Below are 25,915 nucleotides of genomic sequence, written 5' to 3' on the forward strand. Positions count from 1 at the left end.
TGCCCCACCCACCCACCCAGTTCCCGTAGCATTCCCCTTTATTTAAAATGCACTGCCAAGAGGAAATCAGAGATTCTCTAATTAAAAAGGAAGTCTCGTACAGTTCCTTCTGCTTTACGTAAAGTCTTCCTTCCACCCATTACAGCGTTTGTTCTTTGGGTCTCCGTGCACTCGGTATGATCACTCGGCTACTGCAAACAACCTTAAGACTTAGGTCGCAGCCGTCAGGGTGACAGGCGCTGTAGGGAACTACTCTCCTCCTCTGCTGGAGTCAGCCTGAGGGTGGGCAGCTTCCGGGGAAGAAGTTGAGGGCTCTGGCGGAGGTTGTCATCCATCTGTAGGAAGCACAAAGACACATCTGACTGAGGCGGAGGCTCCTCTTTGGTGGACGTGGCCTCCCCATCTAGACTCCAGCTCGGAAGACAACAGAACTGGTTGTTTGCAGGACTGATGGAGAGACATCTCTCTGACAATTGCTCACATATTATGACTGTCATCTCAAATACTGGCTGACTCAGTATCCATGAAAAGCAATGTGGCTTATCCTTGTCCATCACAAAGTTATAGTAAGTTCCACAAAAAAGAATACGCTGCTGAACTGGACCAGTGACTCACTTAAGACACACTCTACAAGCAAGGGTAAACGTGATACTTCTAATGTGCTCTGCCAACCCCTCCACACTGAAGAACAGGCACTGTCTCATCCTTTATGAGGCTCAGGAGAGAGAAGTCCCCTTTCCAGGTCCTAAAGCCAGCATCATGAACCATGTCTTCTTCTTCTAACACAGTTGTTTTTTAACTACTCCCCTTTTCCAAACTGAAAGTGGCCAGAACGCCATGCAACTCCCCAGCCCCCCACCCTAGTTGAGAGTATGTGAACCAAAGGATGCTGGGAGAACTGTGGCAAGGACAAGTTCTTTAGGTCTAATCTAGAGGTCTTTCAAACACTGATCACTTCTAAGCCAACCTGAGATAAACAATTAATAGACAGGACTGTGTAACATGGCTGTTATACACAGAAATCCTATCTCGAAAAACCAAAAAAAAAAGAAAGAAAGAAAATGGAAACTGTTAAAACAGCCTTCCCACTAGACGAGTGAGCTCCTTTAACCACACTTAGCACTTCGCACACATCTTCATAGGATGCGTATTGGACCGAACAAAGAACAGAGTCCCTTTCCCTCACACTACAAAAACTCGGACAGTAATGAACTCTGCAAGTTCTCCAAAGTCAACACCACGCGAAGCACTGGAAACACAAGGCCATCCAGAGGACAGCCGTGATGGCCTGCACATCCTCCTGGTGACAGAGAGTCTCATTTGGGAGAAAATAGCTGCTACTGGAGAGAACAATGAACTGCTACAACACTCATGTGGAGGCTCATGTCTCCTCCCTGGACCGTCTTCAGCCAAGACTTCAGGCAGGTGGTGAAACTGCTCACACCTTCACATCTGTGACCTGGGGACAGTTAGAGTATCTGCACATGGAGCTTCTGGGAGGCTTGCGTAAGCTAACCCCTATGAAGCTCTTTTACCTCGGTGGATGTGAAAGCGAGCCAGTCTATCGCACACTTGGGGAGAATCTGCATGGCCCTTTCCCATGCTTCCAATCAGAATCCTCCTCAAATCTTCTGCGGTTGGCCCTCTCCTCTCCCCAGTTCCTCAAAGTCTCTCACACACTGAGAATCTCCAGAGTGACAAGCTAACCGAGTTGGTGAAAACACCGGAGACTACATTCAGGACAGAGAAGGCACGTGAAGGAAGAAGACAAACACATTCCTGATAAAGAGGAGGGGCAGGAGTGCCGAGACCCTGCAGAAAGTGACTTCGGGACAGAGCAGGGGCAGCAAGCGAGGCTTTGCTTCAGATCTGCTGTCTGTAGAGGGAATTCTTATCTCACCCAACTGGACAAACGCCAACTACACAGTAAAAGACGGACCCAATACAATGATTCAGATTTCCCTCGGGACCATCGGGCCGCCACTGGCTTCAAAACACCGTGTTAAATAGATCTCCACTCAAAGTGCATATAAACAGCCTTTTGAAAAGTAAACTCTAAAACTAAGAGGGTAAAGTGAACACACAGCCCAGAGAACAGTGCTCCCACAGAAAGGAAAGGAAGGACTGAGGTAACTGGACCTGACCTTTTCAATTAGGTTGGACTCCTTATTTACAAGTTGGGTGAGTTTCTGCAGGTTGGCGTCTATCATTTCTTGTCCAGCTGGAGAGATGCCTGAGAAGCCAGGAGAGAAATCAGGGAAAGCAAGGAAACTTTGAAAGACTTCAAGCTATTTAAGATTAAAAAAAAAAAAGTTTTTTCCGTTTACCCACCCTCCCAATTGCTCCATGCCCCACCCTGCCCCCCGCAAAAGAAAAAGAAAAAGAGAAAAAATATTTTGGGTTCAAGGGCAAAGTCAGGAGGGACAGCAGTGCTCCACAGGAAACCAGAAAGGAAAACACTGGATGTGTTCTTAGAAGACACTGAGCACACGACACGCAGTCAGCTACAGCGGTTAGTAATGGCAAGGCGGTCTCAAGACTATGCTGCCCGCTTCCCTAATCACTACACACAGGCCACCGGTTATAATACTAGAGGCATCTTGCTAAAGTCGCAATTCCCTAACTGCTACTCATCAGGCACCCAAGACATTTAAAGGCATTTTTAAAAGCAGAACCTTCTGGGATTGATCCCGGGACATTTTAATTTGGGAAGTATGGAAGAGCTGTGAAGTCAGGTTTGCTAGTCACTGGTCCAAGTCATAAGGTCGGAGGTTACTTAGTTCCCCAACTTCCCATTTCCTAGACTTCCCTATAGGTAAAGCAGATAATCCACCACAAAAAAATAGCCTGCTGCCTACGCCAGCTATCTCCTAACTTCTGCTTCTTAGGAGGACAACTTCAGCCACCTCCACAGATACAAACACAGTGTGCCCAGTCCCTTAAGCACAGGCCCCCAGTCACAGAGAATTCCATCCTAAGTGCCAAGAGCCCTCTACTTACTCTATCTCCAGTTTGGTGCAATCAGTTTTCAAGTAGAATCATGGGAGTGTACCTCACCAAAGTCAATCTGCTACTGTTTTCTGTTCATGAAGGAAAATGCTGGAAGCAGCAGGTAAGAATCATTTCAAGTGACTGCCTGTTTGCACGAGGATAAACACTACTTTTTAGCAGGGACTCAACACATGTGGTTTAATCTTTTAGAGGAAAATGACTCACTTCAGGGGGGCAGTACTTTCAAAGAAGAGCCACATAACACGTAAAGTCCAGAGGATGGTGCAGGTCAGGGGTCTCTTTCTCCATGTAAATAAGAACATGGCGGCAGACAGAATGGGCAAACCACCAGGTCTTGAAGCTAGGAACCAGATCTAAGACAACCCACAAACGTGTTCTTCTTCTGCACTGCCAGGAGACTATTACAATAGTCAATCTGAACAGACATTAGCTAAAGAAGAACCGACTTACCCCCAGGACCCCGCCTGAAGTAGCTGTGGAGGACGTCGTCACAGAGGCGGCACAGGTTGGAAAGCTGCTTCAGATGCTCCTGCAAGTGAACTTTGGGGAACCGCACTTTATAAAGTGGTGCAAGGAAGCCAAACACGTAGGCGTCCAAGGTGGAAGGCCTGGAAACAACGGATTCTGTCAGGAGCATCGATGGGAAGCCTGACTCGGACCGTATTTTGAAAGTTCTCCTCACACTATCTGCCGAGTCGAATAGGCAGCATCATGTTTTGAATGATCTACCACCATGTTTTGTTTCCAAAAGTGAAGCGGCCAGGGTTTTACCTTCTAAGTAGTTTTAAACATACTCTCGCCATTTATTTTAGTCAGAGGAAACCGAGGTTGTAAACTGCAAACGGTATGGACTGGAAGCAGGGTGGGAGGAGATTTTGATACGTTCACGGCCACATTTGTAGCACGTTAAGCTAATGTAAGATTAATGGCAACAAAAAAATTTCCTATAAAAGCCGAGAAAGTCCTGGGCTAAGAACTGAACCTGGGGCCTCAGGCATGCTGTTTGTGAGCTCTGCCACTCGGCTATACCCCCAGGTCCCCTTCTGAAGTGAAAAACTGACCTTTTGGGGGATGGGAGAACTGGCTTTAACTCACGTCTCACTGAATATACCCACACAACATATCAAAAATGACTCTTTTCTTACATAATAAAAATGATAAGTTGTATTTATACAGTAAGCAAGCATCAACAGTCCACACAAATCCAATACCAGTCACCAGCCCTGGGACTCAGGGACAGCTGGGTGACTTCCTTCAGGGTGCTCCTCAAGAAGGGCGTGGCAGCATGTGTGCATCACACATGGCAGTGGCCAGTGGCTTCATGATCAGGGACATGCGCTAGATGGCCTGTGGGAGGAGGAAGCCCAGTGGCCGTTGAGGCGGAACCTCACTCAGAAGGGCCCTCATCTTCTGCAGCAGAATCACTGGCCCCCACTTTACTTTTCTTTTCTTTTTTAAGGGATAACAGGTAGCTTATTCTACAGATTCAGGTCACTCTAAATAGTGTTTCCCACCATGGCAGCAGTTTCAGGAAGCTCTTATAGTAACAAGGCAAAGAAAGCCATAAATCAAGCATTTTTCAAATATACTGGTGGAAACAGCAAAAAGGTGAATTACAGCAAAATGACTTTTAAGGGAATTTACTCACGTGTCACCAAAGAAAAACTGAGATGTTCCCAATCTGTTTGACAGGAGGTTCAGACACTCCTTGGCATCTCTGTATATCTAAAAAGGATGAAAGACACCTTGGAGTAGCATCTCTAGGGAAGGCCACCGGTCTCCTCTCCTCTCCCTTCCCAACAGGGCTTGCTGGGAGAATCCCATACCTGGGCTTCCACTTCCTGGAGGTGGTAAAGGGGCGGTTCTCCCCTTGTCAAGAGAATCCTGTTCAGTGCCCCTCTAGACATCCTTCCAGGCAGGATCAAACTTAGAGGGAAAGGGATACGGGAGGCAAACCATGGCTTTGTCACAGTAAAGTAATTGTCGTTCTCAACCCAGAAAGTGTGAAGCTGCCAAAGGAAGGTTAAACAGTTACAGGGATGTTCTTCTGCTAAAACAAACATCGCTCAATCAATGTGACAGTTTCTTCATAAAGGTCTTTGAATAATGTAACTTCATTTAAATTTCCAGATAAAATGACTCAAGGTAAAATGAGATGATTTTAAACCTATGAATTTTGATGACCGCTGTATCTCAACACCCAGAATAGAGCCTAGCACATACTGAGTGCTCAGTAAGTATTCACCGAATGAATGAACTTCAATATAACCAATTCTACCCATGGAGCAAAGTTTCATCTTTATTAGTGGTGTTTATTTAAAACACAATATTATGCTGGAGTGGAACTCAATGGTAGAATGGTCCCCTAGCCAAGCAAGCAAACAAAACAACCAGACTACCACTTCAGTGGGAAGTTAAAAGTCTACGAGAATCCAGCTTTGTCATAATATAAAAGATCAAGGCTAATACGAGAAATTCCCTCTAAGACCCTCCCCCTCTTCTGTTCTTCCTAAACAGACCACAACATTCTCACTAAGTCACGACAATGCTGCGGTATCCAGAACACTCACCACGGCAGGGAGAAGCTTCTCTTCTAGGAGGGCGATGTAAGCCAGGGTATCCGCCCCTTGTTTTGCTGAGAGCTCACAGTCAGCATTATATTTCTATTCAAAACCAAAACAAAACGTCTCAGAGGTCAGAGAACATCCCAAGGACAAGGAAGCTGAGCAAATTAGAACTCCGATTCTCCCTCACAAATGTCAATCCTAACATTAAGAGGGGGGTAAATACTAACCCAATGAATACTGTTCCTTAACGCAAAGAGGGTTCTCAGCACCACACCATACACAAAGTGAACAAATGTTGCCTACAGTTTGTCGGCTGACTTATATTGCTTCGACGCTCATTAATGGCCTTTGTTCAGAGTATGGCATGTGGTACAAAGTCCACAAGAAGCAATTATTTTTGATGAGAAAGGAAAAAACATATAGTTCTTCCTAATGTTTTTCTGCATACAAAAGGAAACTCTTCAATTTAGAATATGCTTAAATTTTAATGATACAAGGTTTTTTCCTTAAGAGTACTGACAAACCAATTATAACTTTCGTGCTTATATGAATCTTTATGTTTAAACATCGCAGATTTACTACATAAATATTTATACTTTCACACATTTTAGATGCATGAGTTCATAAAGTCTATAACTATCAGATAAGTGCTTCTTTTTTTTTTTTGGTTTTTCGAGACAGGGTTTCTCTGTGTAGCTCTGCGCCTTTTCCTGGAACTCACTTGGTAGCCCAGGCTGACCTCGAACTCACAGAGATCCGCCTGGCTCTGCCTCCCGAGTGCTGGGATTAAAGGCGTGCGCCACCACCGCCCAGCTAAGTGCTTCTTAAAAAGTAAAATACAACTCAGTGGTAGAATGCTTGCCTACCAACACAAGACCCCAGATTCAATTTCCAGTACAAAAATAAAACAAAACAAAAAAGAATAAATGATCAAATAAGTTGCGATTTGGTGGGAACTCAGGTGTCAAATTTAGCATGAAATGTACAGTAACAATGGGAATAAAGTGATAATGTTATCAGTAAGAGTAATATTGAATAACTTAAACTGAATCTTATATTATTTCAATAAATTCACAAAAATATAGTTATGTACTTCACTATGACTTCCAAATCACAGTAAAATGCATGGTTTATGGAACTAGTAAGCAAGTCTTTCTATCTCTGTTGTCAAAATCCAGGCATTCCCAGTTGCCCAAAGAATTGAAAAAATAAAACCACCTTATAATGAATTAAAAATAAAAGCCAGCCCAGTGGCGGTGAACACCTTTAATTCCATCACTCGGGAGACAGCGGCAGGCGGATCTTTGTAAATTCAAGGCCAGCCTGGTCTACAGAAAGAGTTCCAGGATAGCCAAGGCTTCACAGAGAAATCCTGTCTTCAAAAAACCAAAATCAAAACCAAACAAACAAACCAAAACAAAACCAAAAACCTGCTGGGTGGTGGCTGAGCACACCTTTAATCCCAGCACTCAAGAGGCAGAGGTGGGCTGATCTCTGTGAGTTCAAGGTCAGCCTGGTCTACAGAGTGAGTTCCAGGATAGCCAGAGATAGAGAAACCCTTGTCTCGAAAAATCAAAACCCAAAAACAAACAAAGCGCCACACAGGATGCCAGGTGTGATGGGTTACACCTATAATACTAGCATTTGATGGCAGTTGGTGCTGCACAGTGGCAGCCAGGGTACAGTAGAGTATAACCCAGTCTAAAATAATAATAAAGAGTAACATGCAGAAAACTATCTAGTTCTTCAAAAGGAGCACCCACCTGTTTTCTTAAAAAGTTTAGTATTTTTGCAGGCTGAGAAACAATGCTGTCTTCAGTTGTCAAAATTGGTACATCACCTATAATCAAAAACAGTTTACACACACGCAAACATCCTGATTTACTCTGAAGATTACAATACCTTAAAAATTATACCAATTGCACATGGGAGAGTGTGTGCTTGTAGTTTCACAAGGAGCAGTTCTGGAGAGCATTTTCATCTCTCCTGTTTTCCACAGATTTGGCTTGCACTTTGAGTTATTACTCAGAGTGATCAAATCACAACCAACCCACAGCCAAGATCATTCTAAGAAGCTAAAACACCCGAGGTACTCTAGGGCTATATACCCAGGGCTTTTAAATGCAAGAAGGGGTGCAAGTGTTAAAAGGGGAGCAAGGGGCGTGTGAAAGCTCATACTGTACCTCTGGAACCTCTCCAGGTGTTATCTATAACATTGACTTTCAAGGGTGCGCCAGAGAACTTGGCATAAGCCTGAAACAGAGTTTGCAAAAAAGAAAAAAGAAAAGACATGTTAGACGGAGCAGTCATGCAGGTCTGCAGAGCGGCTCTGACAGCTAGCTGCAGCAACCGCAGAGGCCCAGGGCTGCCCGCGCCCGTCCCCGGGTCTGCAGACGGGGACGCGGGGCTGCAGGAGGCGTGCTTTCCTCCCACCGCCGGGCCGGCGCAGCCAGGCCGGCGCGAGCTGACGCCTGCAGGCGGCCCGCCCGTCCCCAGCGGAGCCCGCAGCCAGCCAGCCCGGCCCTCCCGCGCCCCGGCCCGCGAGGCGCCCTCACCAACACCACCAGGGACTCGCTGTGGACCGAAGGGAGCCCCCAGCCGCCTCCCCAGCAGCTCAGCTCCAAGGGGGCCGCCATCTTGCCGGGGCCGACCTCTCCGTCACCCGGAAGCACTCCTGCCGCCCACTCTCCAGCACGTGGCATGGCGGGGGCGGGACGAGGAGCAGGGGCTGACTGCTGTAGGACTCCGGACAGAGGCCGAAAGGACAGCGCCGGGCGTTGGAAGAGAATTTAACAGCCAGACTAGGGGCTCAGAGGACTGTGCCATCAGGGAAACAGACCTGCTAGGCATCCTCAAAGTATTTATGACACGGAATATTCCTGCCCACATCACTGTGGTACACCCAAATCTGTAAAACGACTCTTCACACATAGTTTAAAATGACATGGGGGTGGTTGGTACACGGTAGGCCCTTGTAGTGTTCAGTCTTTACGATGGGCCGTTGCCTGCCTTTCCAGTCTCAATTTCGGTTGCCATTCCTCTGCTAGCGTGATTCAACCTCATTAAAAGTGAACCCTGTTCCGAAGTTTAGCAGAGGACTCCTACCTGCTCACAGTGCTACTCCTTTAATCCAGAATAGCTTTCTTCTCCAACTCCTCTTCCCAGATTGAGTTTAGTGGGGCTGGAGAACTGGCTCAGTTAAAGGTACTAAGGGTTCTTGAAGACTTAGCTTGGTTCCCAGCACCCAGATGGTGCTTACAGTTCCAGGAGATCTGAGGCCCTCTTCTGGACTACATAGGCACCAACCGGACTTCATGGGTGCACATCCATGCATGCGGGCAAAACATAGACATAAAAGGAATTTTTTTTTTAAGTTAAACTTACCTTTCACAAAATTAGGAGCCCCTTCTGGCTTCCTGCAGCTCCTTGTATGCCCTTGAATTTTTCTTCTGTCTTAGTCACAGGCTTTGTGCCTCCCACTGTACAGAAGCGCTTCCAGGTCTGGCTTTGTAGGTGTGGGACCAATGCAGACACAGAGGTTCTTTGCTTGGAAAGCCTCAGTTCACTAACTGCTCTGCTGTTGCTATCTTGAAATCTTAATCTTGGCATAAAGGACTCTGCATTTTTATTTTAGACTAAACATGGTAAATCATTCAACCAGTCTTGTCTATGGGCCTAATGGGCATGTACTGAATGTTTCATAAACATTAAACCTGCTAATTTCTCAGAAAAACCATTAAAGAGATAACTTGGCATACTTTCTTTCAGAGGTAGGACCTGGGTGTTGTGTGGTTTTTATAGGCAGCACAATAGTCTTTCTGGATAATCCTCTTGACACACCTCTGGGCTTTCTCTTTGCCTCTGTCACGAGATGCTTGGGTCTTCTTCAACTGAAACCTCTGCAAATTTCCGTAATAATAATATTCAGCAATGTTTGCTAGATACTTCCTTAGCACTCCAAAATCTCAATGCTGACCTGCTATGGTATTTTTTAAAGATTATGTTTCAAAAATAAGATATCCCAGAAATGAAAGAAAAGACATTCCACCCCAAGAATCCATTAGTCACATTTTTCAAGTGGGAAATGCTTAGTGAGTGTATAGTTGAAACTAAACAACACAGTTACTGAGCAGATACATCTGAGACAGTAGAAGAGTTTGGAGGAATAAAAAGATAATGATACAGGGAGTCTCTTCTTAGGAGTTTAGAGTCTACAAATCGGACATCACACACAGGTAGGTATAAAATGTCATTGTTGGGCTGGAGAGATGGCTCAGCCATTAAAAGCTAAGCTCACAACCAAAACTATTAAAAAGTCACTGTCACCAGTAAATTTAGAGATATATGTAAAATACTAAAAACAAAAAGAGGAACAGTGCATCACCGTAAGGTTGTTGGAGGGTGTCTGGTTCATCTTCAATATAAAGAAGGTAATTTAACTTTCTGATTTAATGTAATGGAAACTTCATGTTTGAGACATAAAATTCCAAGCAATAAAGCTCAGAGTCTGTGTTCTAAAGCAAGGTATTTTAAAATAATCCTACAGTGAGAATGTGGATTCTCTGAGTCTTGTTGGCAATTGGGGTAGTGGGTGATCAGAACCCTTTGTGGGCACATAGTATGGCCCTTTCTCCCACCACTCCTACTGATGATGATTTAATTTGCATTATTGTTAAGTTGAGGCAGATAACAGCATCTTTTTTTCATCTGATAAGAGAATTCTTTCTTAGAGGTTTATTTGTACCTAGTTGCTGCAATTCCTCTTGAAAGTCTATATCTGTTAGATTGAATAATTGAATTTTAAAATACTGGTGAACCTGATTGCACAACCAGGCTGAATATTGTTCCAGACAATGACAAAGAAAGCTCAAACCATCAGAAATCATGCCTGGTATGGGTACCTGGCTCTGGTGACTTTTCTGGCTGTTAAAGAGGTTGTTCCGAGTTCATCAAAATCGTAATTTCAGATTCTTCCCAGGCAAAGCATTCTCACTATCTGCAAAGCATTCATGTATGGGCAGGATAGCCTGGACCACAGCTTTATAATGACTCTTCCAGACCACGTTTTCCCTGAACAGTTTTGTTTTTCAGAAGATGCACATTAAGTGGCTTCATCTGAACTCAGAGGACCCGACCTTGGCATCTAGTTCTATTGCTCATGTGTTTCTTAGTTTTACTTGGGGCTATGATACAAGTTCTGTTGGAATCCCTGTCTGCCCATTTCTGACCAAGAATCTATGAAATAGAGTTGCTGGCAAGGAAGCAGTTTGTGATAAATGATCATGCAGTTCAGTCCCTTATGGGAGAGTTAAGCTGAACATCCTTGAATGTCCCTTAGTTTGTGTTCAGATATAGAAATCCTTAAGGAGAAAAATCCCATAGAAAATAGGTCAAGAGAACTGTGTTTTTTCTTGGCTTCTAAATTTGCTCTGAATTGTGAGCCAGTTATTACTTTGGTTCCGTGGCTCTTCTGTTATAAAGTGGAGGTTCTTTTAGCTCTGAGGCACTACCATTGTATGTATAACAAACATTTATTAATAACTGATATTTATAGAGCAATTCCTACATACTAGAATTGTTTTCAGTATGTGACTTAACTCTCTTGATTTCATAATAGCTCCATGAAGCAGTTCCTGTTATCTCTCCAGCTTTGTGGAGAGATATTAACATATAAGGATGTTAGTTAACCTTCCCAAACTTTCACTAGGTGGGAGAACAAGGATTTTAACCCAGGCAATCTGCTTTAAAGCCAAAACTCCTTCTTAAACAATGTTACAATGCCTCCTATAACCTCCCAAGAAATCCATTTGAAAGTCTACTTTTTGTTTGTTTCTTTGAAGGTACTTTATTAAGGTCTTTAAAAGTCTCCTTTTGTGACACGATACAGACATTATTACTTCTTTAAGCAATGTTTAACATTAAGCAATTGAGCAAATTAGTTGAACAATTTCTGTGTACCTAGCACACGGTAAGACAGTGAGGCAATAAAAACTGGCATTCACGTTTCAGAGGAATAGTTGGTAAAATAAGAACTCTATGTTTGAGATAACTAAATACTAACAAGATGTACCATTTTGTCAAGACCATAAGCCTAATGTTGTTTTAGACAAAGGCTTTAAGTATCTTTCCATGCTTGGAAAAGGCATAATGGAGGAAGCAGGGTGTTGATAACCTTGAGTCATGAGTCTGTTGAGCTTAGTTTATCACGAAGGAAAGAAGGCCACTGAGCTAAGCTAGATGAGTGAAGATGTGACACGGAAATGGGGGTGTCTTTAGCAGGAAATTATAAGCTGGATAGTTTATAATGGGAAGGAGTGATGCTTAATTAATGGGTACCATGATTGGAAGTTGTGGGAAAGTGTAGTTTTGAAGGATGCGAAGGAAAACTAAAGCATCCGAACAGAACCAATAGATCCCCAGTCAAAGGCAACAAGAGTAATAGAGTTATTTCATGAATATAACAGGAAGAGAAGTTTTATGGATCCATAAATTGCATCAAATGAAGCAAAATGGGCTGGAAAATGAAATGAGGACATACTGCAGAATATCATGAAAGTGATGCTGTTAGAAATCAAAGTGCTTGAGGATTACTAGAAGAAGCAGTACAAAGAGTAGGGGTGGGTAAGATCTTGAAGATACAAAAGAAATAAAAAATCAGAGTCTTGTAGAAGATAAAGTTTTTGAAAGAGTTGACAAGATGGATTTATATACAGATGAAGACAGAAATGGCCATTGTGAGCAAAAGTCTGAAATACTGGAAAGAAGGATAGGATCCCAAGAGTTGAGGGGCCGCCGTTCGGAACTTGAGCTGTGAGGCTAACACTGGAAATGAGTGGCTTGTTTTCTCCTTGACACTAAGGAAGCTTGAAGCAGGAAGACAGGATGCTGAGTAAGCTCGAGTCACACTCCTTCAAATTTTTCTGTTATGATAGAAAGAAAAGGGGACTAAGAGGGAGAGAGAGGTTGGGGGTAGGGAGACAGAGACGGAAACAGACTGGAACTATCTCCAGGGAATTGGTTGACAGTGACTAGAAACATGGCTGACCGTGCTCAAAATCAAACATAGTTCAGCATGAAGATAGACGATACCAAAGGCGGGCTAATTACGAGGGGCCTTTAAACAGGCACTATTTAAGTGTCAACTTTTTTAGCGACAGTGATATTGATTTTAGAATGTAACAGGATCAATTTACATTTTACCAACGATGTTAAGTTTTCTGTGGATACCTGACTTTTAGTAAGTCTTGAGGAATTGTACTTAAGCACGATGGTGAGCAAAGGAGAAGGCGTTCAAGGGTCAATGGAAGATGGCATCCGTAGCTCCAGTGTGGTGGCGTTCAGCCATCATTAAGTCTAGCTGCCTGTACAAGCATGTGGCTTCCTCCAAAGATACTTTGCTACCCAGAAGCATGACTAGGGAGCCAGGTTTGTTCATTCATTAGGTAACTGTGTGGATCCTGACAGGAGGTGATACATATCGGAAGGGCTTCATTGCCTCTCTGGTAGAGTGAACGTGAGATCTATGTTTTGTATTAAAACAAATTAAACGCAACAAAAAATATTTTAAAAAATTACCTAATATGATGTTCAATGTGTCCTGAAAGAATAAAATGATAATTGTACTTTGAATTTTAATTATATTTTTTAAGTGATGAGGGTAATAGGCCCTAAATAAAAGTAAGATTTCTACGTCTCACTGAAAGTGGCAAAACAAACACTAGTAACTGTGATAAGATAATCATGCACCATTGTAACACTGAGGGCAGCCAACAAGAAAACGATAGAAGAGGTGAGGCGGTAAGTGCCACATGAATCAAAACGGAATTCTAAAGAGCCAAAGAACCCATGAGGAGATACGTACATGAGTGTGTGTGAGAGAAAGAGGAGAGAGGAGGAGAGATTCAGGGCACAAACAGAAGACGAATAAAATAGACTTACACCCTAGAATACCAGTGATTTCTCTAAATGCAAGTGATCTAAACATACCAATTAGGAGTTGTTTGGCAGAATGGATAAAAATCGTAAGTCAAATGTATGCTATCTTAGAGAAATTTACTTCAAATATAGTGATATAGATAGGTATGCTTAAAACATCCATGAAAAGGTGGGAAAGTTACGTGATACAAACATTGATCGGGGTAAAGTCAGAAGTGAGTGTGTTAACTAATGTGGATTAAGTAGACTTCCGATAAAGTTACAATTGGAAAGAAAGGCCTTAGGGGATGATAAATGAGCCAGCTCGCTAAAAAGTCATAGCAGTGCTAAATGTGAGCATTATTTTAGTGACTTTTCCCGTTGCTGTGATCAAATGCCTAATGAGAAACAGCCTGATGACTAGAAACAGCTGCAGTATATGTCTTAAACATACTAGAAATGAATAGTAGAAAGGTACGAATAAAAATTCCAAACATGGAAATTAATACTAGCCTAAACAATCACATGGTCAAACAGGAAGTCACAAAGGAAAAGAAAATCCTAAATCTGAATGATTAGAAACACAACAAAGCAAGTTGAGAGAATGAAAAGATAAATAACAGACTAGGAGGAAAATATGCAAAATGCATATCTGTTAAAAAAAAAAAAAGACTCATGCAAGCCAGTCAGTGGTGGTGCACCCCTTTAATCCCAGCACTCAGGAGGCAGAGGAAGGTGGATCTCTGTGAGTTAAAAGCCAGCCTGGTCTACAGAGTGCATTCCGGGACAGTCAGGGAAACAGAGAAACCCTGTCTCAAAAAAGACTTGTGCCCCAACCCCAAACACAAAGAAATCCTAAAAAGTAGAAGCAAGCCGGGCGGTGGTGGCGCAAGCCTTTAATCCCAGCACTCAGGAGGCAGAGCCAGGCGGATCTCTGTGAGTTCGAGGCCAGCCTGGACTACCAAGTGAGTCCCAGGAAAGGTGCAAAGCTACACAGAGAAACCCTGTCTCGAAAAACCAAAAAAAAAAAAAAAAAAAAGGGGGGGGGGGACATTTACTTTGCTTCAGAGTTCTGGGAGTGCCAGTTTGTGATCAATTGAATCCATTGCTATGGGCCCATGGCAGTTCTGCATGTGATGCTGGAGAGTGTGTGGTGATGTCTCATGGCTGCTGGAAAGCAAAGGGTGAATGAAGACGAGCCAGAATGCCAAACTCTTCTTTCCAGGCACACTTCCATAGGTCTGACAGGAAGACTCCCATCAAGGCCCCCACCCCTACCCCCACAAAGGCATTTGAGAATAGTGCCAACGTTGGTGATTCAGAGTTTTAGACATGGGCCTTTGGGTGCATTTAGCCAAATCATAGCAACAAGAAGGCAAACACTCCAACCTAAAAATGGGGAAAAGTTGTGGACAGACACCTTACAGAAATGTCATATGAAAGGAAGTCAGCATGTGGAAATAGGGTAAACGTCATTGCCATTTGAGAATGGAAAATGAAAAGAACCATAGGATATCATCACACACCCCTTGGAGCAGAATGCCTAAAATCCAAACTCGACAACACCAAGTAGTTTGCAAGCCCAAAGAACTCGAAGGAACTGTCAGTCATTGTTGCTGGGAATGCAAAACTTTGAAAGACAACGTTAAATAAATGTTATCCTGCTGTGTGTTCTGTGTTGAAGTGCTCTCCCTCACAAAGGTACACCGAGAGGCTGGGGGTGCAGCTCAATTAAATGATTGCCTAGCACACGCAGAGTCCCATGTTCCGTGCCCAGCACCACAGAAACCACGTACCACCATGCATATAATTCCAGAAGCAACAGGATCACAATTTTAAGGTCTTTTGTACTACATAGTGAGTTGAAAGCCAGCCTATATACACGAGACCCTACTTAAAAAAAAAACAAAACAAAACCACCAAACAAAAAGGTATGTTGAACCCCAAATCCCAATACCTGTGAGTGTGACCTTATTGGAAATAGGGTCTTTGAGGATACAGTCAAATTGAGGGGAGAGCATGCTGGATTAGGATGGGTCTGAAATCTAGTTAATCAATGATAGAAAAGAAGAAAACATGCCGAGACAAACACAGATGCGCTGTGCTGGTAACTTTTGTCAACTTCACACACAGACATATCTGGGAAGAGGGAGTCTCAGTTGAGGAACTGTGTCCAACAGATTGTCCTGTGGGCGTGTCTATGGGACATTGTCATGGTTACGAATTGCTGTGGGAGGGCCCAGTTTGCTGTGAGCAGGGCTATTTCTGGGCCAGTGGCCCTGTGTTGTATAGAATGTACCTAAGCAAACCGGAGGAAGCAAGCCTGGAGGCAGTGTGCCTCCATGAGTTCTGCTTCAATTCCTGCCTCCGGGTTCCTGCCTTGAGTTCCTGCCCTGGCCTCCCTTGATGGTAGGCTGTAACCTGTGAGCCAAACAAACCCTTCTCTCTGGTGCTGCTTTTGTCCAGTGTTTCCCTCACAGCAACAGAAAGCAAATTAGAACACAAAGAAAAAGGTTAACAAAGACCATGTAAATATGGAGGCAAAAGTCAGAGTAATGCACCTACAAGTCATGGAGTACTGTGGATTGCTGGGAATCATGAGAAACTAGGAAGAGATGAGGAAGGATTCTTTCCTACAGCCTTGAGCAGAAACACAGTCCTGCTGACAACTTGTTTTCAGACTTCTAGCCTCGAGAATTACGAAAGTGAATTTCTATTATTTTAAGCCACCCAGTTCATGGTAATTTATTGCCACAGTCCAAGAAAATGAATGTACCACACAATGGAGCGGTTGTGCTCCTAAGTATGTACTCGACTGATCTGCAAACTTACGTCTTTTCATCAGCAAGACCATGCCATTTGACTGTCTCCCCAGAGTGATGCCCTGAATGTTCTGCTGACCACATGGCCCTCCAGAATCAATAACAATGATTAAAGACACGCCTCTGGGAGTGAGGCTGTTCTCAGGGGCCCATTCTCAGCACTGGTCTGCCTCCTTACACCACTGGGATCCAATTATCCTTGGAAATCACTGGAATCCTCATTACAACTCACAAATCTTCCAGCATTCTCTATTTTGACTGAAGATACATTTCAAAAGTTTTCTTTAAGGAAAAAGAAAAGGCAATGGGCAGAAATGTAAATTATACTATGCATATTGCCTTCTATTTCCTCCATTGAATTAGACCAGTGTATTAGGGGGAGACAATAAATTCATATGCCTTGAATTTTTATGGTGATAACTGAAAAGTTATAGTCGTGATTTCACTTTCTGGGTTGTATAAAACTGAAGACACAAAATGATCTTAGTTATTTCCAGAACTTAGCTTTTAGGGAACTGGCTTACTCTTTTAGGTTGTTTATCTTCAATAATGAAGAACAAATCCTGCCTTGTGAGATCTGATGTCTTGTAATCTTCATAAAGAAAGGCTCTGTATTGGAAGGGGGGGAACCTTTTGCTTTATAAACAAATTGTTTTGAAAAGCAGGGTCTCCTGGCAATTAAAAACAGTCCATATGTCTATCTTATCAGTTATATAAAATGAAACATCTTTGTTCTGAACTCCAACTGTAAGGAAATCTCTCATGAAATGTTATTACTTGAATGAATGCCTTAAATATCATCTAGCACCCTGAAAGAAATCAATGTGCTTTTTAGGTAGCAGAGAAACGTCGGGGAGAAGAGAGAACAGAACTCAGTGAGTGTGTAAGTTGTGTCATGGTTTGTGCCCGTGGGATGGTTCACAGTTCTGGATACCTTGCTGTCCTTGTTCATCTGGGTCCCGAAGAAAAGACACCAAAAAGCAAAGAGGTGTATAAAGGTGCATCAGAGAGGGTGGCATATGTGTGAACTTCTTTACAAAACACCTCTGAGTGTAAACGCTTGTTATTCCATTTGTTCAAATCACATCATTGCCTGCCTGTGATGTTTTTACCCTGATTTTCTATGAAAATGGCGGGGGGGGGCAGGTCTTATATGGCCCACAGCATCCAATAAGCACACAATAAACTTTGTAGTTGATGGGCACAAAGCACATTGCTGGCTTGTTCAGTCTCCAGTGCCTCAAAGTCAACTTGGCTTTTCACCATAAAGCCCAGCCCTTTCTGCAGTGGCTTCCTGATGTCCGTTTTCTCTTCTCACCCTGTCTTCTTCCTTCCACTCAATAACCCTGTGCTAACTGGAGGCACTGGATTCCCATTGCATGGGATTCCCGATCTGAAGCACTTGCCTCCCATGCCCTCCTTTGATTCTGTCATAGGTGCAGGCAAGACTGTTATGTGACTAAACGCAACTTTGATACCTTCCATTTTGTTATTGACATGGGTAATAAGGTCATCTTTCATCTAAGACTAACCATGTACCAAAAGTCACAAAGGTAGCAGAGGGGTGCCTGAATCCAGAGAAGTGTTACCTCTAGTTGTGGAATGGTATGGAACTCAGTGTGAGTAACCCCGAGTGATGTTTCCATGGACACCTGTGTGCATGCCGTGGTGGTGCAGGGCAGGTTGCGGGGAAGGAATTGTGTTTCTTGAGAGTATGAAGACCTTGTTTTCAAGTCTTCATTTGCAGAAGAGATTCCCTTCTTCCTGATCTTTTTATATGTAGGACATGGCCTGTTCTTATAACAACACACCTCTATATTTATTCTTCAAAGTAATTCCTGTCTGTGGGCATGACCAATTTTTTTTTAATCAAAAGCAAGAGAAGCAGTTGATTCTTAAACTATTTGTCTGATCTATGAATATCCTCCCTCATTTTGGATTTCATGAGGCAAGTAGTGTTTGTTTGTTTGTTTGTTTGTTTGTTTGAAACAAGGTGTCTCTGTGTAGCGCTGGCTGTCCTGGAACTTGCTCTGTAGCCCAGGCTGGCCTCAAACTCAGAGATCCACCTGCTTCTGCCTCCCAAGTGCTAGGATTAAAGGCACGTACCACAACTGGCCAGCCAATATCTTTTTTTTTTAATTAAGTCTTTTAAAACATTTCTCTTTACTTGTATATATGTTTGTGTGAGTGTAAGCCATGTAAATGCAGTGCCCACACACACCAGAAGAAAACATTGGAGCTACAGGTGGTTGTGAGCTGCCAGATATGAATGCTGGGAACAGAACTCATGTCCTCTGGAAGAGAGCAAAGAACTCATAACTGCTGAGCCATCTCTTCAGCCCCAGACAAGTAGTGTTGTGGTGATACATTGTGTACCCTAATAAAATTTGCCTGAAGATCAGAGAACAGAACAAGCCACTAGATTAAACATGGAGGCCAGGCAGTGGTGGCACACACCTTTAATCCTAGCATTGGGAGGCAGAGATCCGTCTGGATCTCTGTGAGTTCAAAGATACACTGGACTACATGAGATTAAGTCAGTCTAGGAGAGAAACAGAGCCAGGCAGTGGTGGCACACACCTTTAACCCCAGCACTGGAAAGCACACACGCCTTTAATCCCAGGAAGTGATGGCTGGGCAGAGAAAGGTCTATAAGACGTGAGGAGACAGGAACTGAAGGCTTTTCGGCAGAAGCATCCCTTTCAGCTAGAGGCTTTTTTTTTTTTTTTTTTTTTTTTTTTTTGGTCTGGAGCCTTTCGGGTGAGGACTCAGAGAATTTCAATCAGAGGATTCCTGAAACTGGTGAGGTGAGATGTGACAGTGGCTTGTTCCTTTGTCTCTCTGATAAGTCAGCATTTACCCCAATATCTGGTACCAGATATTTTTACTATCAGACCAATTAGAAATTTGAGCAACATAGTGTCTTGAAGATGACAGAGACAGTTGCAATTCTGTTGAATGAGCTTTTTGTGATACAAAAATGGTACCTCAAAATACTGTCCAAATAGTTTTCCTTTGCATACACCCTGCATTTGCTCCTGTATTTTAGAAATACCTTGGAGGCTGAGTAATGGAGCTAACACTAGCATTTCTTGAATTCCTCATCATAACTGAAAGGATAGAATTATGCTCCTCTGCCCCTGCTAATCCAGTAAGTACTTAGTGGGTTTACCAAATTCTGGCACCAATTAGAGCAAGATGAATAAGATGCAGCTCTTGTTACTGACTGATGTACAGTTGGGGGGCAGGGTTGTCATACCATCCTGGTGGTGAGTTCTTGATGGGAATGAATTCTGGGTGCCGTGAGATGATCTATGGAGAATCATTCTTCAGTTTGCAGAGGGACTGGAGATGGAACAAGATCAGAGAAGTGCCCAGGAGGAGATGGATCATGGGAAAGTTTCAGACAGGTATAAACAGCTCAAGAAAAGACAAGGGGCACAGACGTTTACTTCTGCATTCTGAGAATTAGTGTAACTCAACATTTCAGGAAGGTAAAGTGGGCAGTAGAAATGATGGAAATTGTGACCATTGACACAATGCCTACAATACAGGCTACAGCACAAATAGAGGCCTTTGTAGGCACATTGAGGAACTTGGATTTCAGAGCGTAAAGGGGTAATATCTGTTTCAAAACGATTATGTGAAAAAAATTACATGAGGGTTTTATTCAGTTCTATTTGCCACCAAAGCTTGGACTTTTTACATTAAATCCTGTCTGTCTACTTCACAGATACTGTCAAAATCCTATTTGCCAAAGATGTAAGTTAGTGATATTATAAAAGGTAAATGAATATGAAAAATATTTTAAAGCATTATTTCGGGGGAAAAAGCATGCTATGACATACCATCATATCCCTTGGACATATTTTACATCATATTCACATTATACCATCAGTTCTATTTGCTTTGTTCACTCTCATCAGTAATAAGATAGCAAACTGACTTCGTGCAGTACTGGGTTTATACTTGATGGGCACTGTATGGTAAGTATTCTATCTTTGGGCATCTGGGCAGTGCCTCCAGTGACTTCCTGTGGAGATGGGAATCTGGGGACACCATCTCAAGGGCATCTCTATCAATGCATGTCTGTTGTTCCAGAAAGGATCAGAGGTCTCTTCCTGCCCTGGCACTGGTCACTGACAGCCTTTCAACAGTGTCAAAGAAGGTCTCAGTGCTGAGAACGACTCTGCTGCCCCTGAACCATTAGCATCTCCCAAAGAGGAAGAGGAGACCAAGGACCGTGCCCTCTGTCTTGTGTACAGTCACTCTTCTTAAAAAGGCCAGGAAACCCCTTCTGACGGCCCCCGAGCTGCATCTTAATGTAGATGATGGTCAGGCCTCTCAGCAGATCATTTAAACAGAAAGGGTGCAGAGAGTCAAGCAGAATCACTCAGTGCTAGGCACAGAACATGGAGGCACTTGAAACTCAAGAACAAACTATCCGAGCAGTGAATGTCACTGAGGAGTCCTGTAGCACTGAGAAGGGAGGAGAGGTGGGCAGCTGAGGAACTCAGAAAGAGGTCAGAGATGGGGGTCAGGGGCTGTGGACATGAAGTGCGGCAGTGGGCAGCTAGGGTCATCTTAAAAAAACCCTTTTCACCTTCCTCCTCCTCCTCCTCCTCCTCCTCCTCCTCCTCCTCCTCTTCTCCTTCTTCCTCTTCTTCTTTGTCTTCTTCCTCTTCTTTTTCTTCCTCCTCCTCCTCCTCCTCCTTCTCCTCCTTCTTCTTCAAAACTTTAACTCTTAAGAACAGAAAATGCACACAGTAAGAACAGGATTATCTTCACAACAGTTCCCACTGCAGTCTGTCGCGGCCGAGCTGGTGACAAGCTAAGCCCCGTGGTTGGCTCCCAGGATGGGAGAGATGAAGGTGAGCACCAGCAGGAGAGGGGTATGGAAGCAGCCTCCGTGATTTTCTATGATGGACCTGTTAGCTGAGTAGTGGAGCAACGCTTATTCTTCCGAATATGCTCCCATATGACTGAGCACTGTGAGCATTTCATTGTTCTTCAAAGGAGAGTCAGAGGCTCAAGGCACATTAGGGGAGAGGAAAGGGAAGAAGAATGAGGCCAGAGGGGCAGAGGCTAGGGAGAAAGAATACGTTGGGCCAGAAGTGGTGGCGCACGCCTTTAATCCCAGCACTGGGAGGCAGAGCCAGGTGGATCTCTGGGAGTTCAAGGCCAGTCTCGTCTACAAAGTGAGTTCCAGGACAGGCTCCAAAGCTACACAGAGAAACCCTGTCTCAAAAAACCAAAAGTAAACAAACAAACAAATAACTAAAATAAGTAGGAAGAGAGAAAAGCAGAGGAGAAATGATGGTTTTGAGCAGGACTAGAGGTCACCATACAGTCTTCTGGACTGATGAACCTGTCTGGGTTGGACAATGGCCTATGACATGAGAGAAGCTAGAAGCTTTAGAACAGCTGGTTCAAGAGCAGTTAAATGCTCAACACATTGAAGAGTCTACCAGCCCTTGGAATTCTCCTGTATTTGTTATTAAAAAGGAATCTGGTAATTGGATAATGCTGACAGATCTGAGAGCCATTAATAAAGTAATTCAGCCTATGGGCTCCCTACAGAATGGGATGCCCTTGCCCACTCTGTTACCTAAAGAATGGCCTATTATAGTTATTGACTTAAAAACTGTTTTTTAAACCATACCTCTAGAAGAAAAGAGTAGAGAAAAATTTGCCTTCACAGTACCTATATGTAATAATTCCCAGCACCCACATGGCAGCTAACAACTGTCTGTGTTGTGAAGGTATCCAAGATCTGACACCCTCACACAGACATACATGCAGGCAAAACACCAATGCACATAAAATAAATAAATAATTTTAAAAAAAGGAGAAACGAGATGCCAGCAGAATGGTAACGCCACAGCCATGTGGCAACATATAAATTATTAGGAATGGGTTAATTTAAGACAAAAGAGTTAGTTAGTCAGAAGCTGAAGGCATAGGCCATACAGTTTGTAATTAATATAAGCCTCTGAGTCATTACTTTATAAGCATCTGCAAGACTGCGGGGCCGGGCAGGACTAAGAAACATTCAGGCTACATGCCTATCAATCAATTTTCTGATTAGGTAACTCTGTAGCCATCTCCCACTGACCTCAAGGCTCACTCAACTGCCCATAGTGTTTCTGTTTCTAAAACCCTCCCACCTAATAGCTTCAACCAATTTAAAGCGGCTCCCCCAACAGACAGGAAAGAGGAGGGAAGAGGTCAGCAACTACACCCCCCAACACACACACACACACACACACACACACACACACACACACACACACACCAAGAGCAGGAAAGGCAGTGAGCATGTGCATCTGAATGAGGCTGAGCTGCTCTCAGCTCCTTCCCTTTGGGGATAGGAACAGATGCTTTAGCCAAGTTCAGAATGAAACTGCGTCTCCCTCCAGACCCCTCTTCCGCCATCGCTGTATAATTTACTGTAATTTACAAGCAAGTTGTCTGCGGAGTTAATCTTCTTCTTTCACATCTGGCATTCGTCATCAGAAACAGGCGGGTGGGAGATCCTGGAGAGGCTCTTCACACAGCGCAGATTTACAACATTCCAGGTCTGTTTCTTTAAACACTGAAAGCGAAGATGAGTTCGGTGAGCCCTGGGACAGCAGGTATGGGGGAAGGTCCTGATGTTGTCTAAATGAATTAGGGGCAGACGGGGAAATAAAGGGCACTAACTTTTACAGCTAAAGGGGTTCTTAAAATCTGGTTGGCTTCCTCAGTTTCTACATGTGGCAAGCATCTTTCACAGGAACCCTGAGCCTTAATGGCTAAGTTGAAACTGGAAGCTGAGTTTTCTATGACATCATTCAGGATTGGCTTAACATTTATTTATTTTTCCCCAGATGGAGAAAATGGAAATTTTCAGAATATCCAGAAATATTGTTGTAATGTGTGTGTTTGTTCCCCCAAATCTATGCATTGGAAGCTTGATTCACAATGCCCCAGGGTTGGTAGGAATCTGGGTCCTGGGATGGAGCTCTCGTAAATGGAATGATGTCATTTCTCAAGGGTGGGCTTTTAACCTTGAGAATCGGTGGTGATACATGACATCTGTCCCTCCTATTTTGTCTCTACCTCTGACACGCTATGACACAGCACACAGGCCCTCACAGGATGCTACAACTTGTCGTTGGACTTGACAACCTTCAACCCAGAGCTGAATGACCTCTCCACGTTCATTCTGGAGACTTCAATCTTTGCAGGACATTGTGTCGTGCCCTTTCTTCTCATCCACTGTGGTCATCCCTCTACTACAGTCTACAAAAATTCTAGAAATGTAGAAATGAGTAATTAGATGAAAGATTAGATAAGTGGTTATCCATTCAGGCAAAGATGCAGCTTTTAGCATTCTGTAGCCATGGCAAATAAAGAATAAATGGCCAACCAGAATTCTAGAGAGCAGGGTGTGGCGGCACACACCTTTAAGCCCAGCTGTCAGGAGGCAGAGGCAGGTGGATCTCTTTGTGAATTTCAGGTCAGCCAAGGATGTTCAGTGAGCCTCTGTCAAAAAAAATTTTTTTTAAAGAGAGAATTATAAAAACACTAACCTGAAAGCTACAGTGTATACACAGAGGACCTGGTGCAGACCTGTGCGGGTGCTGAGCTTGCTCTTCAGTCTCTGTGAGTTCACATGAGCTTTGCTCAGCTGATTTAGAGGACCTTGTTCTCCTGATGTTCTCCATTCCCTCTGGCTCCTACACAATTTCCCCCTCTTTCTTCCATGGGGTTTGCTGAGCTCTGAAGGGAGGGATTTGATGGGGACATCCCATTTAGAGCTGTGTGTTCCAAGGACTCTGTGTAATGTCCCATCTGCTGCAGGAGGAAGCTTCTCCGATGATGGCAGAATAAGGCACTGATCTCTGCATATAGCAGAATATCATTAGGAGTCGTTTTATCATTACTTTTTTTTTTTTTTGACCAGTAATGTTGGTTTTACCCTAGGTCTCTGGGACTTCTGAGTGTGTGAATGAGTGGGTCTCTGATTCTTGAGCCTTCCCTTGAAATCTTTTCCTTCTGTTGGTTTGTCCAAATCTGATGTGATGGTCTTTGTTTTATCTTGTTATATTTTATTTTGTTACGTTTTGTTGGTATCTCTTAGAAGCCTGTTCTTGTCTAATGGCAAACAAAAGGGGAATAAATCAGGAGGGGAGGGGAGGTGGAGAGGAACCGGGAGGAGTGGAGGATGGGGAAATTATAATCAGGATATACAGTGTGAGAAATGAATCTGTTTTTCAATAAAAGGGGAAAGTGAAGAAAGAATTACAATGAAAGCTCAGAAAATGGAAGTTATTGCATAAAGTTCATGCAGAAAAGTTGGTCTTAATAGACTTGGGGACAGGGCTGGGTTTTGTGTTTCTTTCCTAACTCCTTTGGTGAGTATTTAATGTAGTTCTTTGATGCAACTAAACAGAATAGAAAGGAAATTTAAAGTATTTTCATTTTTGTAGTAATGGTCCCCAGGTTTCCATACTGGCAAAGAGTAAGAGAGTCTAGATTTCTTAAAAATTTAGAAGCTTGTAGCTCCACGTGTAATAAAAATAAGTATAGCTAAAAGTTAATTTAATCAATACATTTGCAGTAACCGCAATTAACTATCCTCTAGCTTTAATTTACTAGATTTGACAATTGTATGAATAAATTAAGTCATTCTTAATATATCTGAATAAACGTAAGCCACAAATCACCTTAAACTTTGTAAAGAGAAACTGAGTCACAAAGGAATGAGAACTTAATATGAGCACTAGAGATCTGGGGTCAGGCCTGTTCCTGCCATATGTGGGCCTGAGCGAGTTCAGCTAGCTTCTGTCAATCTTAGTGCCCTGTTTTGTATAAAGGGAAACACCACTAAGTTGTATGTGTGGCCTTGTAAGTCTTCAGAACAAAAAAATGATGCCTGTTAGACATGTGTGCAAATTGGGACACTGTACATTGTACAATTTTGTTTATGGCATTGTTTTTAAAGTGAAGTGTGTATTTTAAAGGTTTTTTTTTTCCTGAAAAATAATAGGTTTCATAGAAGCAAAGAAGTGAGGAAAAAATTCTGCTTGACCGCCTTCAACCCTGTCAACTGATGCAGCTCTTGGGGACAATTGTGCTCAAAGATCCAAATTGTGAATGAAACTGAAACCTTGGGAATAGGTGAGCAGTCCGACACAAGCCAGCACTGAACTGCAGTAGAACACTGCTCTTCTGACCCCAGCACACACACCACGTGCTGTTAGAACATATCACTGTTTAAGCCTTATTGTTGCTCGTCTTTTGTTCTGGCAATGTGGTGGGTACGTCTTTTTTTCCATGTGTGTTGAAACCTTGGGTTTCACTCCTAACCTTCTACTTTGTTTAAGACAAGGTCTCTTGTTGCTGGCTCTTGTGTATGTCAAGCTAACTGGCATGCAGACGTCATGATTCTCTTGTCTCCATTTCTCACCTTCCTAGAGGAGTACCAGGATCGTGGGTGTGTACCACTGCTTTTCATTTTATTCTGGTCCCCACATGCATATGGCAAGCTCTTTACCCACTGGACCATCTCTCTAGTTGTGGCTTGTTGGGTTTTGTCTGAGACAATTACTTAGA

At 43.2% G+C, this 25,915-nt stretch overlaps 1 protein-coding gene and 1 long non-coding RNA gene across 2 annotated transcripts; one reads left to right on the top strand and one right to left on the bottom strand.

Moving 5' to 3' along the window:
• Nucleotides 1–213: 213 nt before the first annotated feature.
• Nucleotides 214–8,231, bottom strand: Mtx3 (metaxin 3). The gene is made up of 9 exons (XM_059276255.1): nt 8,135–8,231; nt 7,763–7,832; nt 7,343–7,419; nt 5,583–5,675; nt 4,839–5,021; nt 4,661–4,737; nt 3,463–3,620; nt 2,145–2,233; nt 214–335 (listed from the first exon to the last, which is right to left on the bottom strand). The coding sequence occupies exons 1-9, from the start codon at nt 8,213–8,215 to the stop codon at nt 225–227; spliced, it is 939 nt and encodes a 312-aa protein (XP_059132238.1). The 5' UTR covers nt 8,216–8,231; the 3' UTR covers nt 214–224.
• Nucleotides 8,232–20,231: 12,000 nt separating this feature from the next.
• On the top strand, nt 20,232–23,598 carry LOC131921910 (uncharacterized). The gene is made up of 3 exons (XR_009382144.1): nt 20,232–20,301; nt 22,832–22,950; nt 23,438–23,598. It is a non-coding gene; the product is annotated as an uncharacterized LOC131921910 (long non-coding RNA).
• The last annotated feature ends 2,317 nt before the right edge of the window (nt 23,599–25,915 follow it).

This window comes from Peromyscus eremicus, chromosome 11 (assembly GCF_949786415.1).
Source record: "Peromyscus eremicus chromosome 11, PerEre_H2_v1, whole genome shotgun sequence".
NCBI classification, from domain to species: Eukaryota; Metazoa; Chordata; class Mammalia; order Rodentia; family Cricetidae; genus Peromyscus; species Peromyscus eremicus.